Source organism: Quercus robur, chromosome 8 (assembly GCF_932294415.1).
Source record: "Quercus robur chromosome 8, dhQueRobu3.1, whole genome shotgun sequence".
Lineage (NCBI taxonomy): Eukaryota > Viridiplantae > Streptophyta > Magnoliopsida > Fagales > Fagaceae > Quercus > Quercus robur.
This window is the reverse complement of record NC_065541.1, coordinates 22,663,312-22,679,718: the sequence shown is the minus strand read 5'-3', so window position 1 is coordinate 22,679,718 and position 16,407 is coordinate 22,663,312. Positions and strand designations below refer to the sequence as shown.

General features: G+C 31.8%; 1 protein-coding gene across 7 annotated transcripts in view; it reads left to right on the top strand.

Moving 5' to 3' along the window:
* The window catches only part of LOC126695006 (probable leucine-rich repeat receptor-like serine/threonine-protein kinase At3g14840), a 62,185-nt gene that overhangs the window by 35,764 nt on the left and 10,014 nt on the right, over positions 1-16,407 (top strand). For 2 of the 7 annotated variants that reach the window (XM_050391597.1, XM_050391596.1), the window contains 16 exons: positions 9,194-9,265; positions 9,356-9,427; positions 9,517-9,588; positions 10,125-10,196; positions 10,418-10,489; positions 10,595-10,666; positions 10,763-10,834; positions 10,936-11,007; positions 11,093-11,164; positions 12,361-12,435; positions 13,199-13,261; positions 14,386-14,442; positions 14,522-14,557; positions 14,751-14,791; positions 15,653-16,029; positions 16,126-16,321. In XM_050391597.1, the coding sequence (XP_050247554.1) occupies positions 9,194-9,265; positions 9,356-9,427; positions 9,517-9,588; positions 10,125-10,196; positions 10,418-10,489; positions 10,595-10,666; positions 10,763-10,834; positions 10,936-11,007; positions 11,093-11,164; positions 12,361-12,435; positions 13,199-13,261; positions 14,386-14,442; positions 14,522-14,557; positions 14,751-14,791; positions 15,653-16,029; positions 16,126-16,321 (1,493 nt within the window). The remainder of the gene's footprint in view (positions 1-9,193; positions 9,266-9,355; positions 9,428-9,516; positions 9,589-10,124; positions 10,197-10,417; positions 10,490-10,594; positions 10,667-10,762; positions 10,835-10,935; positions 11,008-11,092; positions 11,165-12,360; positions 12,436-13,198; positions 13,262-14,385; positions 14,443-14,521; positions 14,558-14,750; positions 14,792-15,652; positions 16,030-16,125; positions 16,322-16,407) is intronic. The other 5 variants (XM_050391602.1, XM_050391601.1, XM_050391598.1 and 2 more) reach the window with 4 other exon arrangements.

The following is a 16,407-nucleotide window of genomic DNA, read 5'->3' as shown; positions in this document are numbered from 1 at the left end:
GTTATGTTTTTATTAAAAGAAATAGTTATTTCTTATGAATTATTATTCTTTAAAATAAGGAATAGCTATTCATCTCTAAAAAGATTGTAATAGATATTCCTTAGTAGGTATATTAATTTCTAAAATTAATATATTTTCAAATAAACAAACTTTTCATATACACATAACAATTATGAGAATAAAAAATCATAAAAAAAAAAAATCTAATCTCTCTTTCAAATTTTAAAATATATATATATATATATATATCTATATTTTAGGATATATAATTATATAAGTAAGATATTTTCTAAAACATATTTTAAGTTTAATTTAAAATGTTTTCATTCCATTGTATTCATTGTAATACATATTCTTATTCTAATGTAATTACCGTTACAGTCTACTAAACGTGCCCTAAAAGTACTAGCATCCACAGATGCAAATTATATATATATATATATATATATATATATATTACATCTTCAAACACCACTTTATTTGGTTTACCAACTTATTTCATAACTCACCATACATCCCAGTTTTTTATTTTTACATACAACCCAATAAAATAATATAAACTATATAATAAAATAAGAAAAAGTACACCTCTCTCTCTTTCCTCCTAGTTTCTTTTTCTCTTCATCCACAATCACAAACACCACACCCCAACCACAAATATAACTAACCACCACACCCACAATCAAAATTAGCTGCCTGTACCACAACCAAAAATCAATTAGTATCCATCCAAAAATCAATCCCAAAGAGAGAGGGAGAGAGAGAACTAAACTAAACTAAACTAAACCATAACACAACAACCACCACCGACATAGCCCACCACCACCTAAAATCCAACAACACCACCACCACCAACATCAACAACAACCACTGCCAAATCCATACCCACAAACCCAAATTAAAAAAAAAAAGAAAAAGAAAAACCAAATCAAAATCACAATGCACAACCACCAACCACAAAAAACACAACAACCACCACCACCACTACAATCTACCACCACATAGATCGGACTCCACCACCTCATGACCCACCAAAACCCAAACCCATACATCCACAACCCACCCCCACCACGGGCCATGCCCACCACGATCCCACAGCCACTGGCAACCCACAACCCGAAACCCTCCACTACCAAGGCCAATCTACAACTACCCACCCAAGGCCGATTCAAAGTCCACCCACCCAAACCGATTTGAAGCCACCCAAAACAACCAACCAAAATCTTGAGAGAAATAGAGAGAGAGGCATAAAACATGATGAAGAGAGACAAAGATGAGATATTTGTTAATAAAATAATATATATTTTTTACATCCTAAGTTACAGTTGGTTCTCATATATGACAACTAATTGCTCACAAATGGTTAAAAAAATTTAAAACCTATCTCCAGATGTAGCTTCTTTTTGCCTTGTTGATTGCTAAAATAGTAACTGGGGAGATTTTACACCCTCAATTAATGCTAGTGCTTTAAGGTTGTATATATACAATCCTACTGTTAATGGATTGTAAAAATAAAAACATATTTTTTAATAGAGTGAGAGAGGGAGAGAGGAAGAGAGGAATTGAGGGAAGAGAGAGATGGGAGAGAATTGATTTGTTTATATTATTTGTTGGTATAATTTATATTATTTTAATGAATTGTACATAAAAATAGAAACTGGGATGTTGGGTGAGTTGTAAAATAGGATGATAAAATAGATAAAGTAAGTTTTAAGGATGTATAATAGACATTTTTTTAACATTCCTAGATGCTAATTCTCTTAGCTAGTTATTAGAAGGCAAACAAATAGAATACTGCTACTCAATTATATATGCCTTTTTCTAAATTTAAAAAAAAAAAAAAAAAAAAAAAACTATATGTGCCTACATAGTTGTCAAAAATATGTGTATATAGTTGTTAAAATTGAATTAATATTATGACTCGATTTTTAATTTTTTGTATACTATATTATATCGTATCATGTATAGTAAAATACACAAACACTTACTAGTTTTTTTTTTTTTTAATTATAGATATACATAATATTACATATAAAATCTATGTTTATTATAAATTCGAAATATATTCAACTAATAACCAATTTAATAATCACTAATGTAATAATATTTAAGAAAACTAACTAAATTAATCAAATTAACATATACATTCAAATGGATTAAACTCAAAAGTAATAATACATGTTATATATGAGTCAAAATAATAATTACTTTTCATCATCTTGCCTAATCAACTCCATCTAAGTCAATGTTATCGTTATGCTCATCATCTTGCAAAACTATTTATTCATTAACATATCCTTCATCATCATCAACATTTACTATCTCTTTCCTTGCAATTTTATTCTAATTTTTTTTCTTTATATTTCTTCTTGGCATTCTTGCTTCTTGGACATATAACAATAATAATAATTTTTTTAATTTAATACATTATTCATAGCATAGAAAAGAAATTTGTAAATATGAAAATGAAGTGTCAAGTATATAGCTCAAATTTTGTAGGAGAAATAGAAGAGGGGGGAATTAACAAAAAAGCTCATTTTAAACTCACATGTCAATGTATTGTACGATAGATACAATTATTGATATGATACAATTCATATGATATGTACCTATGTATCATATGATTCATGAGCACTTCCATTACAATACAAAATCTTGTGTACACCATAAAGTAAGTATAATACGATACTAATAACTATGGGTGGAGACATGATTTGCAACTTTGTATGTGAAAAAACTCACAATTTCACCTCTTGGGTCAACCATTGATTAGTGTTGGTAACATAGCTAGTTGAGTTATAAGGTTTATCCAATAATAACCTTACTTAATAATAGAATCATTTAATAATTTTTACTTTCCACTTCATATTCATCAATCACCATTGGTAGTACAAACAAGCTGAACTACAAAACTCTTGACCTGTCATAACTTCACTTAATAGAATCATTTAACAGTATCAACTTTTCATTTCAAATCAAATTAATATAGAATTTTTCTTATTAATTAATCATAGAAATAAAATAAAATTATTTACCTTAAATTTGGCATGTGAGACAATAAAAGAGTGATGGTTTTGTTGGTGACTAGTTGGAGAGAGAGAGAGAGAATGATGTATGATGGAACTATGTGAAGATTTTTTTTTTTTTTTTAAATAATGGAAATACTTTTTTAAGTTAGAGATTTTTTTTGGGGGGGGGGGGGGGGGGGGGGGGGAGGGGGAGATGGAGCTCGAATCATAGATATGGGTGGTGGCAAAGGATGTTATTACTGCCGGACTATCGTTTGAACCCTCTTCTTTTTATAATCATACGCACACCACTTTACTTGGGAAAATGGGTATGAGATACAATTTTGTTTTAGATAGAGACGAGGGAAAATGACACAAAACTGTTTATGGTTTTCTTGGTCATATTTGTAAATTAGCAAATATGACCTACAATCTCAACCAATCACAGCCACCAGCAAGGCTGCCCACTTCCATCCTACACCTTCATATTTTTATCATCTCCAATTGCAAAAACACCATCAATTCTTGAAAAGTGGGTTGTCTTGGTTGGCAAATCACACAACAGTTTAGTGGATTTGACCATATTCCAACATATCTTCTTTTGTATGATCTCCCATTAGGAGAAAAAATCCTAGCTCAAAAAATTTTCAAGTACTCAAAATGATTTTTAGTAGAAAACATTTTTGGGAAAAACTTATTATTTTCTAGTGTTTAGCTATGTTCATAAGAATGTTCTGGAACGCAAATTCGGCAATTGGCTTGTACAAAAAACCAAAAAACTTTCTATATATTTTTTTATATGATATTAAATTACAACTTTGATTCACCATTTTTAAAATATTAATACCTAACATACAAAATCATCCTAAAAACTAAAAAGTACGAAAATCAAAATGAAATTATTTAAAATTACACTAACAAGTATGTACAATCAAAATAAGAGTGCAATAACCAAAAAAAAAAAAAAAATACTAAAAACTATCAACTAAACTTCTTTATATATACAAAATAAGCTAAAAAACAAAGTGCACCCTCTAAGTTTTATTGAAATTTATTTCAGTCCTCTAACTTTACTTTCGTTCAATAGAGTCCTCTAAGTTTCAAAATTATTTAATTTAGGCATTTTATCCAATTTAGTTTAACAAAATTGCCATTAAGTATGAAATTAACTAATGAAAAAAATATTCTTACATAAAAAATCTATAAAATATTTTTATTAATTTTATATATATTTCCATGTGAAAATAATATTTTTTTTTAAGGGCAATTTTTTTAAAAAAATTGATAGAAGGCTTGAATTAAATAAATTTGAAATTTAGAGGATTCAATTGAGTGAAAGTAAAGTTAGAAAACTAAAATGAATTGCAACCAAACTTAGACGGTGCAATTTGCATTTTAGCCTACAAGCTACTATCAACTTTTAATTTTAGGTGAGACCCAAACTACTCATTCATCGAATTACACTTTTGGTTGCATAATTACAAAACACTTGAAACCTTCAAAGGAACACTTGAAATTTTTTTTGCATGATTTAAAAAATTTGGAAGCAATTCCCAAAGTTTTAAGTCATATTGTGATTGTTTTGAAGTTTTCCTGAGGTATCTTGGTATTTCCATGGTATCATTTTTTGTCATTTTAGGGGCATTTATGTCACATTCAAGATTTTAAAGATATTTAGTCATTTTGAAGAGTTCAAGTTTATTTTGATCAATTTGTAAGTCTGGGGGTGTTTCGGTCATTTTGGAGATTTTAGGTTGGGGAGTGCATTGGTCGAGTTGAGAAATTCTTAACCAATTCATTACATGTGTGGAAACCAACCCAACCAACATGGATCAAGTTTGGTTAGGTTGGGTTAGTGGGTTGTGCATACATATTTTATATATTTTATGCCTTATAAAAAATTAGTCTTTCTTAATTATTTAAACACTTTATTCAATAAATTGTTACAATTCATATATTATACTTAGATTATATCAAATTCACCAAAATTAATTCTTATAATACCAAAATATATAAATTTAAAAATTAAAATAAACTTATAAAAATAGTGGATTAAATGGGTTAAAAAACTATCCACCTGAACCTTACCCAACCTAAGACTCAAAATAGTATTCAAACCTAACCCAACCAACTAACCCATGAAAACCAAGTCAAGGCATCGGGTTTAGTTAGCTTTTTTTAGGTTGGTGGGTTTGATGCACACCCCGAATTTTAAGTGTATATTTGTCATTATAGATGTTTCCAAAGTATTCTAGTCATTATAGAGGATTTTGATCATTTTGAAAGTTGAGTGGCATTTTGGATGTAATGATGGTATTTTGATTATTTTGGAAATATTGGTGGATATTTTGCCATTTTGAGGGTTTTAGAGGTGTTTGGTTATTTTAAAGGCCTCACTGTAGTCGATTGGGGGGTTTTGAGGGTATTTGTATTATTTTGGAGATTTTTAAGAATATTTGTCAACTATGCCCCTTGTTACACTTTTCACCCCTGATGTTAAGTTTTCTATTAACTTGGATAGAAAAATAAGGCACCACGTGAAAATACCTAATTGTCATTCTTCTCAATGCTTTAAAAATAATAAATAAATTATACTTTACCACCCTAAACTATACTTCTAATTACACTTTGCACTCAAAATTTTGAATTTCCATCCAAGTTAACAAAGAACTTAACAACAGGGTGCAAAGTGTTACAAGAGTCATAGTTTAGGGAGCAAAATGTGCATTCAAAAAGTTTAGGGTGCAAAGTATAATATAGGGTTTAGTTTAGGGTGGTAAAGTGTAAACTATCTCTTGACTTCTTTTCAAATTTTTGTAAGATTCTCTTTTCAAAAGTTTAACCATAGTTTAACCATAGTTTTGTTATGCGATCGTTACTCAACCCATCACTTTCACTGGTGAAAGTGATGGGTTGAGTAATGACTGCATAACAAAACTAACAACTGGTGATTAAAATAACACTTTTCAAACTACAAAGAGACAACATAAAATTAGTCTTGACCAATAACCACTGGCTGGTAAATTGTTATTAAACCTTAAAAATATTATAAAATTTCAACCCCTTAGTCCCTTTTTGGTTCTACCCCAAGTGGTAGGTGGCATCTTGGGACCACCCCAATAGATACCTCCTGATGGTTACCTAGTGTGGGTGGGGTGGGGGATTACACATATATGACAGAATAATCAAGCCTTGAAGAGTTATGAACACTTATGTTAACAATAAAATAAAATAGTAGGTGCTCTGTTTGTTTTGACATTAATAGTTTTTGGAAAATGAATAATTTAAAAAAAAAAGTTTTTTTCTATTTGGTAGCATTCTTGAAAAGAGCTAGGAAAATATCATTTTACTTTCCTTATTAATAGAGTTGTTTTCTTTTTACAACTCAATCTCATGCCAAGCTAAACAATAGAAGGGGGGAAATTACACTTTACTACTCTAAACTATACCTTTGATTACATTTTGGCGAAACTACAATATTGGTCCCTCAAGTTTACTCTGGTTGCGCAATTGGTCCCTCAAGTTTTTAAAATGAGCAATATAAGTCCTTTTACTAAATGCCATTAACAGTGTTACTTATGTGGCTAACGGAACCATGACTTGGCATTTTATTTTAATGATGTGGCATATTTTTAATTAAAAAATTACAAACTAAAATTACACGTGAGAAACATTATTTATCAAATTAAAAAACTATTTTCTACCAATTGTAAACACCCAGCCACGGCTTAAAAAAAAAAAGACACCCAGCCACAAGACAGAGAAGGAGAGAGAGGGAACAACAAGCCTTAGCCACTGCAACTGTAAGCTCTTCACGCACTCCTCCACATCCACAACCCGACGATGACGACGACAACGTCGTATTCATACCACAATCCCCTAACGACGACGTTTTGGACATCGCCACAACGCTTATGCTCAAAGACATGAACAGGTTCGTGCAAGAACTCGAGGACCGCGAGCAAAGCGAGGCGGAGATGAAGAAATTGAAGGAGGATCTTGACCATCAGATCCACGATCAAAAACTCGCCGTCGATATCCACAACATCCTGGACCAATAATGGGAAAAATACGGCGACAATTACCATCGCCCCTACCATACAACCAAGTCTTCACCATCGTCTTCACCTTTGTCTTCGAAGGCTTGGGTTGACTTGGAGTGTTTCAGGTTGTATTTCAAGGGCTTGGTGAGCGAAGAGAGGGTTAGGGGTATAATGGTAAATTTGGCTGGTGCTGGGGTTGCCATTTACGATTCTCGAGATAATTTGATCTTAGAGGCGAGGAAGAATGTGGAAGCTATGGTGAACGGTGTGCTGGTGAGTGGAGAAGTTGCTAAGCTTCAAGCTCTCAATAAAGCTTTGACCATGGTGAATCATTACAATTGGTGAGTGGAGGAGTGCGTGAAGAGCTTGCATGTAATTTTAGTTTGTAGGTTTTTTAATTAAAAATATGTCATATCATTAAAATAAAATGCCGAGTCATGGTTCCGTTAGCCACATAAGTAACACTGTTAATGACAATTAGTAAAAAGACTTATATTACTCATTTTGAAAACTTGAGGGACCAATTACGCACGCTTTAAACTTGAGGGACCAATTAATTGTGCACACAGGGTAAACTTGAGGGACCAATATTGTAATTTCGCTTACATTTTACACTCTAAACTTTTCGAATGCATATTTCGCACCCTAAACTATGGCTCTTGTTACATTTTTCACCCCTGACGTTAAGTTTTTTGTTAACTTAAATAGAAAAATATGGCACCATGTGAAAAGACCTAATTGTCATTCTTCTCAATGCTTTAAAAATAATAAATAAATTACACTTTACCACTCTAAACTATACTCCTAATTACACTTTGCTCTCTAAATTTTGAATTTCCATCCAAGTTAACGGAGAACTTAACGACAGGGTGCAAAGTGTTATAAGGGTCAAAGTTTAGGGAGCAAAATGTGCATTCAAAAAGTTTAGAGTGCAAAGTATAATATATGGTATAGTTTAGGGTGGTAAATTGTAAACTATCTCTTGACTTCTTTTCAAATTTTTGTAAGATTCTCTTTTCAAAAATTTAACCATAGTTTGTATAAACATAGCCAATAAATTTAGAATAAAAAAGAAAAATTCTCCACCACCCACTGAGAAAAGAAAAAAAATGAAGTAAAACTCATATTTATTATTTTAAAATACACTTTAATTAAAATTTTAAAACAATGGTTTTTAATTTAAGGAAGATAGTTTGGAAACTTGCCTTTAAGTAAATGGCATGTTAAAAGACAATATTTTCAACATTAACTTCATAAAGTTTGGTTAAACGGATGTTAAAGGGGGAAAATATTTTTCCCCTCAGGTAGGGCTATAAACGAGCAGAGCTTTGTCCAATTGTGCATGTTTGAAATTGGCTCACTACTAAAAGTTAAAAGTTCAAGATTGGCTCAAGCTTGAGAGAAGCCAAAAATAATGTTTGAGCTTTAACCCTTGGAAAAGCCAAGGAGTTTGAGCTTGGTGTTGATCAAATGTCAAGCTTAATGTCAAGCTCAAACTCAAGTCAAGTTTTTGAGCTTGAGATCAACAAAATTACATTATGAAATGCTTAAATATCCAAAAACCAAGTAAACAAAATTAAGAAAATAGCATACTCATTTGATCATGTTTTTGGTCCCACCTATGATTATTTGTTGTTCAAATTACAACTTTATATTATTAAACCTGTCCATTCATCCTTATTTGTCTATAACTACAATTGTTCAAAATAGGATTTTTACATCTATGTTAGATGGTGAAGAACTAAAAAAAAGACTTGTTTGTAACTATTGAGAATGATAAATAACCAATATGTTTCATATCTTTACATTAAACGATGGATGAAAAAAAAAGACTATCCGTGATCTGCTTAAATTTATTTATTTATTTTTAAAATATAACTAAAGTATTAAAAGGCAAAACATATTTTTCATATCTTTACATTATTTTTACATCTATGTAAGATGGTGAAGAACTAAAAAAAAGACTTGTTTATAACTATTAGGAATGATAAATAACTAATATATTTCATATCTTTACATTAAATGATGGATGAAAAAAAAGACTATCCCTGATCCACTTAAATTTATTTATTTATAATTAAAATATAACTAAAGTATAAAGTATTAAAGGCAAAACATGTTTTTCTACTGCTGGAAATACAGAGTTCTGAGAGCACAAAATCTCCCGGGCACTCTGCCACCAGAACTGGTGAACTTGCCGTATCTTGAACGTATGTAAGTACTAGTCAATAGCAAATAATTAACCTGTCTGTGTTTTTGTGGTTTTCATCTCTTATTTATAATTTGTGCCATCTCCTTATACAGTGACCTGACCCGTAACTACCTTAACGGCACAATCCCTCCAAAATGGGGCTCCTTCACAAGGCTTGTCAACATGTACTCTCTCTCTCTCTCTGTCCCTGTGTGTGTGTGTGTTTTTGTTTGTGACTTTCATATTGTTATTCATGGCTTCTTCTGTATTGCAGTTCTCTTCTTGGAAACCGGTTGACCGGTTCCATTCCCAAAGAGCTTGGAAATATCTCAACTCTCAAAAATTTGTGAGTTCTTACTCTTACTGCGCACCCCCACCATTTCACTCTGTTTCTATACAATGTATGATGCCCCCTTATTGATATTGAATTAGTTGAGTGAGTGTAGTGACTAGTGTGGATGTGTGATAATTCTCATGTCGGGGCAAATTTTGCCAAATAATAATCTTTTGATAATAATGATTTAAATTGGTACTGTTTTGAAATCATTTGGGTATTTAGCAAAACCCAATTTTGAAGTGTTGAAAAACACAATCGCTTAAAATTCAGTCAAGTCAGCTGAAATCGTGTTTTGAAAACACAATTTTTGTTGAAATTGTATCTCTAAAACTTTATTTTATATTAGAGGCTAGATTCTCAAATAACTCCAAAATGGTACCAATTTAAATAAATAATATTTAAAAAGTATTGTTTTACAAAATTTCTCCCCATTTTAGGCATGCTAAACTAGTCATTTTAAGGTATAGTGCAAATGTAGCTAGCATTTTTCCTCATATCGTTATACAATGTTTTGTTATAAAGGAATTCCAATTTGTTATCAACAGGACCCTTGAGTTCAATATGCTTTCTGGAAGTCTTCCTAAAGAGCTTGGGAACCTAATCAATATAGAAAGGCTGTAAGACCCTTCATTTGAATTACTATATTTTAAAAACTTATTGCATTATACTTTCTTTTTTTCTTTTGGTTGGCCTCCGTGGTAAGAATGCAAGATGTAAAAGTGTCATTATGATCAAGCAAAATTGATTTACATTAATTTATTTTTACTTGTATAAGCGTATTGATGCATATCTTTTTTAGCTTATTGGCTTTTCTAAATTGGTATTGTTATTGTCATAGACACTTTACTTCAAACTATTTTACTGGGGAGGTACCTGAAACGTTTGCAGGGTTAACGACAATGAAAGAGTTGTAAGTTTCAAGATCTTAAAAAAAAAAAAAAATACTATCTTGAAGATTTTATGCATCTATTATACCTTCTAAATTCACATATTGCTCCTCCCCCCTATAATGCAGTCGGATTGGTGACAATAATTTTACTGGAAAGATACCCGATTTTATTCAGAATTGGACAAATCTCGAAAAACTGTGAGAATTTGACTGTCTTCTTTTTAATTTTTTTTTAAGAAAAGAATTGAACTTGATGTATTATTTACTTATTAAATCAAAATTTCTTAACAACAGGGTGATTCAAGCAAGTGGTTTGAATGGGCCGATTCCTCTCCACATTGCTTTTTTGGAAAACTTAAGTGACTTGTCAGTGTTGCTTTATAAATCTGTAGCTATTTATTGTTTTATAGGCAACTGCATTTTCTTTTATTTTAACTTTTTACTCCTATTCAAATTTCAATATCTAGGAGAATTAGTGACTTAAGAGGACCTGAAGCAAATTTTCCGCCACTTCTTAATATGACAAAGATGAAAGTTCTGTGAGTTAGATGCTTCAATCAAGAGTATGATTTTATTATTGTTATTATTTTGCAACTCAATATAAAATATTTTGTTCTGTTTCAGGATACTAAGGAGTTGCAATATTACTGGGCAACTACCTGAATACCTTGGGAAGATGAATAAGCTGAAAACCTTGTCAGTATATAATTCTTTTTTACTTAATTGTTTGCTGTACATTTTTTTCCTATTATTTTAAGGGTCATGTAGGATAGGCTAAATCAAATTATTGACTCTGCATTTTGACTGTCTGATGGTAGCAATTATCCAAAAGGCAGGTTACATGCATGTTTGCATGTGTGCACGCACGCTTGCAGACAGTTTTAAGTTTTAACTACCGACCATGGATATACATGAATGTATGGTAGCATAAGTACAAGACATCTATATACATGCTGATGGACTATAAATCCAAATGTCTTTCTCCTTTTTATTCCTTCTCAGAAAAGAGTACTATTTTTTTAGGAGAATAAGGAAAAGGTGAATCTGGTGATTAACCAGTCTGAGGTCACGAAAATGAAGAGAAAGGCTTCTATGGTAAAATCATATCAGGAACCCACAAGAAGTGACATCCTTGAGAATGGAAATAAAATTTTTCTTTAACTTAGTGAAGAAAAAGAAAAAGAGTTGTATCTTAAAACTTTTGAGATTCCTGTACCCCTGGAGCATTACCATGTAAGCAAATGATATCTGAATGCACATGTGGAACACAAGCTCACTGTTTTCTGTTTTTGTTTATCTAAGTCATGTGCATGTGCTATGTCTCATTCCATCTCAAATGAATTAGATGCTTGATACAAGTATGTTTACTCAATAGTTATTGTTGGTACATATTTTGTGAAGTGATATGCATGAGCAGGAAAATGACAAATTTGAATAGCCATTTTGGCTCAAAGTTACCACTGCACATAAATCAAGTTCATTTTTATTTTCAGCTTCATTGAAAGAAAAAGGAAGAAGAATTTTTTGTTCTCATTTATTTAAAATCCAAATCATGCTCAAGTCTACAGTAGGATTTTTCCCCCCAACTTGCTTGAAAATTTTTTTTTTAAAAAAGAGATAATTTTTTATGTTCATTTATTTAATAACCAAATCAAGTACAAGTTTCCAATAAACACTTGTTTATGAGATAGTTATGTAAATAAATAGTCTTTTAGTGTGTGTATTTTTTATTTTATTTATTTATATTTTTTCTTACGTTTCTTTCTATTGCAAACTTCAATATATTATTTGCATAATACAATTTTTTGAGTAAATGATTTGGATTTTTTTTCTTTTCTTTTTGGGAGAGTTTTCTGTTTCACTAAAATTTGATTATATAAGTTCTCTTGCAGAGACCTCAGTTTTAACAAACTAACCGGAGGAATTCCAAGCAGCTATGACGGTCTTCTAACAGGGATCGATTTCATGTAAGCGTTTTGACTTTAGATGTAGATTTCCTTACACTGAAGTAAAGGAAGCTGTCTAAGAAATTGTGTGAAAATGTTTGATTTTGTTCCATTCTGAACATACCAAGTAGCCACTATATCAATTTGATTAATTTTACAAATCCAAAATTTTGGCCTTAAAACATCTCGAGTAAGATAAACAAATTTTTTGCATTAAATTAAAATGCAATATGAATTTTGGGCCTAAAGTTGGCTAGTGTGTGCCTAATCCAACAATAGGCTTCAAGGATAGAGTTGTCAAAAAGCCTTTAGAGTAAAATCTGGCCATCCATAAAATGATTACTGAAGTTAAATGTTGACCATTCTTGGGGTTCAAGTGATAGTCTAGTAGAGATGGCATCCTTTATGGTGCCTCATGTCCGTGGTTCAAACCTCCCTCCCCCTTCCCCACTATCATCTACCTAAATATATGTATATAAAATAAATAAATAAAATTAAATGTAGACCCTTCTTTATTGTCTTCTGAGTCAGAGTTCCTCTGTCATATGGTGGATGTAATTGACAGTCCTACTTCTATTGGCTAGAGGTGGGGGACCTTTTTATTTTTCCTCCAATTCACCACTGTTAATATATATTCTAAAATCATGAGAATGTGTACATGTGTGTGTTTGTATTTCAAGTTAGCCATTTCACTGAGCTCAAAATTTGTGTCACTGGCAAGTCATATCAATGTGCTGTGTAACTACATAAGTTGTTCTGAATCTTGTAGATTGAATTTGTTTAGGTATCTAACTGGAAACTTGCTAAGTGGACCAGTGCGTGATTGGATGCTAAACAAAGACAGAATGTAAGCTTCTCTTCCAAATTAATGTGAAGGAGTTTGTATCATTTACATTAATAAATTTAAATTCATGCATTATTTGTTCCCCTTTAGTTTGCTAACTCCTGTGGAGAATGTCTTGTATAATGTAGGCAATCTAGGTTTAACTGTATTCTCAACATCTGTTGATAACCATTGGTATTAAGTAGTTATTCGCATGTTTGGATATAATTTCTTCCATCTGATTTGTTGTGGATGGTTATATATAAAGGAACTTTTTTTGCAATGAATATTGTTTCTTTAAAGGTTAATTTACAAAACCATCTTAGATAGTTAATCAATTGTAGCATAAATGAGTGCATCAAAATATATTAAATAGTGGAGTCATAGGAAACATGTTGCCTATACACTTCCCTAGCATTTTACAGAACTCATAAAAGTATTGTGGGGATTCCAAAAGTTTCTAAATGTTTCCAACTCTCCATAGTCTTCAGCTATTGTATTTTCATTGAAAAAAAAAAAAAAAGGAATTATTTATTCGATAAAATTTTAATCACTTAATCGCTTCAGGAGCATCAAAAGCCTAATCTTCTACTTCTACGTGATCTTTTCCTTTGCACTGATGCATATAAATTGCCCTATCCCTTGCAATCCCTCACCCATGCATACATCAATTATCCTATCCCTTGCAATCCGCCCATGCATCATCCAAGAATTGAATGTGATGAGCCGTATCACTAAGCTCCAGCTATCGTATTATATCTCCTTTTTAACTTCAAACTTTAAATTTTAGTATCTTTGTATAGTTCATAGTTTAACATGAAGGAAAGAGTCTCCTTATTTTAGGTTAGCTCTTATGATCTTGATATTTGCATATGGGGTTGGTTATTTACATTATCAAAAACACAAAGGTGGGCTTAGGTAATGTAATGGTAAGCATCTTTCTCATATAAGAGTGGTTTAGCTTATATGTGGGAGTTTGGATGAAAGCTTTATCTCCTAAAATATGTAGGATTGAGTTTCACTGAATTAAAAATGAAATATTATTACCCCTTCCATATATGTTATCAACTATCCTGTGTAAAATAAAAGTTTATTATTCCTGCTTCATTCTGTTAGGTAATGAATTACATCATAATTTTTATGTGCAGTGATCTTTCGTATAACAACTTTCCCAATGGAAGCTTTATTTGTGATCACCAAAGCTTGTAAGAATGCTTTTGTCTGTGTGTGAGTGTGATCTTTTATTTACTAGCTAAGCTTTGGACTTGGTGATATTTTATGTAGGAACTTGTTTACAACCTCTTCAAAGGGGAGTGACACGTAAGTTTTTTTTAGTTTCACCTTTCAAAGCATGCATTACAAAGGTTTTTTGAAATTAACTTTCTGGTATATTGTCTTGATTCATTTTTTTATTTTATAATCTTCAATGTAATATTGTCTTGAGTCATGTAACATATATTTAATCACAATGTAATATTGCTGACTTGCTTTGGTACCTGGATTGCCTTATCAGTGGAAATATTTCGTGTCTGAGGAGTTCTTCTTGTCCAAAAAGTAAGTTCTTGTATGGGCTATTATAAAATTGATTTAGTATTAAATTCTTCAAGATTTACCTACGTTATGCTTATGATTGCTTTGGTTCAGATCTGTACCAGTTCCTCAAGTATATCCTAAAGGGTTTTCTCTCACGCTTGTAACCATACTGAATAATGAATCTGTTTTAAGAGATCCTACTTTACATCTATGTTTTAAAATTCTTCTAAGCTACACAATTTTGCGGTTGCTAAATCATTTTACAGTTTCAAGTCTTTCTTACAGACTTGCAGTCTTTAATGTGACTAGGCACTAACCATGTTTTAATTTTTTTGTGTCAGAATTGAGGGCCCCTCCCTTGCTTGTGGCCCCCAAGATTGGAAATTTATTGTAAATGCTTCCAAGTTTATGAATCTTTCTCATCTAATTTATGTATTACTAAACATTTTAATTTTTAATAAATCTTCCAAATTTTGTCTTTTTGAAGTTTGCAAAATAATGCTAATGCACTGGGATTGAACTTTTGTTGTTAGGATCCATTTCTAGCCTTTATGTAGTTATCTAGCTATCTTATCTAACAGTGGCATAAGTCTCATTGGATATAGTAACACATGAGTGCACCCCCCTAATAGTACTAAACACAAGAATGAGCAGTGTCCTTGAATGACCGTCTCATTTGGCTTCATTTTGCACCAAATGAAACTCTGTCTCATCACACACTCCTCCCCAAACCGCATTTTCCCCGAACCCCCCCCCCCCCCCCCCACAAACAAAAAAAAGGGAAAAAAAATATTTTTTCCCTGTTACTAATTTGCATTAATATTAATTTAAATATGTTTAAAATGTTCAGCTGTTAGTAATTCATTTTTCCTGTTTCCCCAGTTGTCTACTACCTCCAGATAAATTGTGGCGGACCAGAAGTAACTATAGATGGAAATACTATGTATGATGATGATACAGAGCCAGGTGGACCTGCAAAATTCTTTAAGAGAGGAAATTGGGCATTTAGCAGCACTGGTCACTTCATTGATGATAACAAACCAAAGGACATTTATATTTTGGGAAATTCCTCCAAACTCACTATGGCTAATCCTGAACTATACATGACTGCACGCCTTTCTCCTCTGTCTCTTACTTATTATGCTTTTTGTTTGGGAGCTGGAACTTACAAAATAAACCTCCATTTTGCGGAGATAAAGTTCACCAATGATAATACATATAGCAGCTTGGGAAGGCGTGTATTTGATATTTATATTCAGGTATTTAATGACATTATGCTCTGACCTTCATCAACCAAAGTTCTTATGTTTATAGCTTGTTACTAGCTGGTCACTAACATGTTTAGAATATTGAAGGGAGAGCTAGTGGAGAAGGATTTCAATATTGCAGATGAAGCTGGTGGAGTTGGCATGGAAGTCATAAAACCTTATCTTGCAGTTGTGAATAATAACACCTTAGAGATCCGTTTTTATTGGGCTGGGAAGGGTACAACTGGCATCCCTGGAGGAGGAGTCTATGGTCCTCTTATTTCGGCAATTTCTGTTCATCCTGGTGGGTTTAGAGTCTTTAGACCTTGCATTTGCTTCTTGTAATCAATTTTGGACGCTTAGAAATAGACCATGTATTAACTTGCAAAT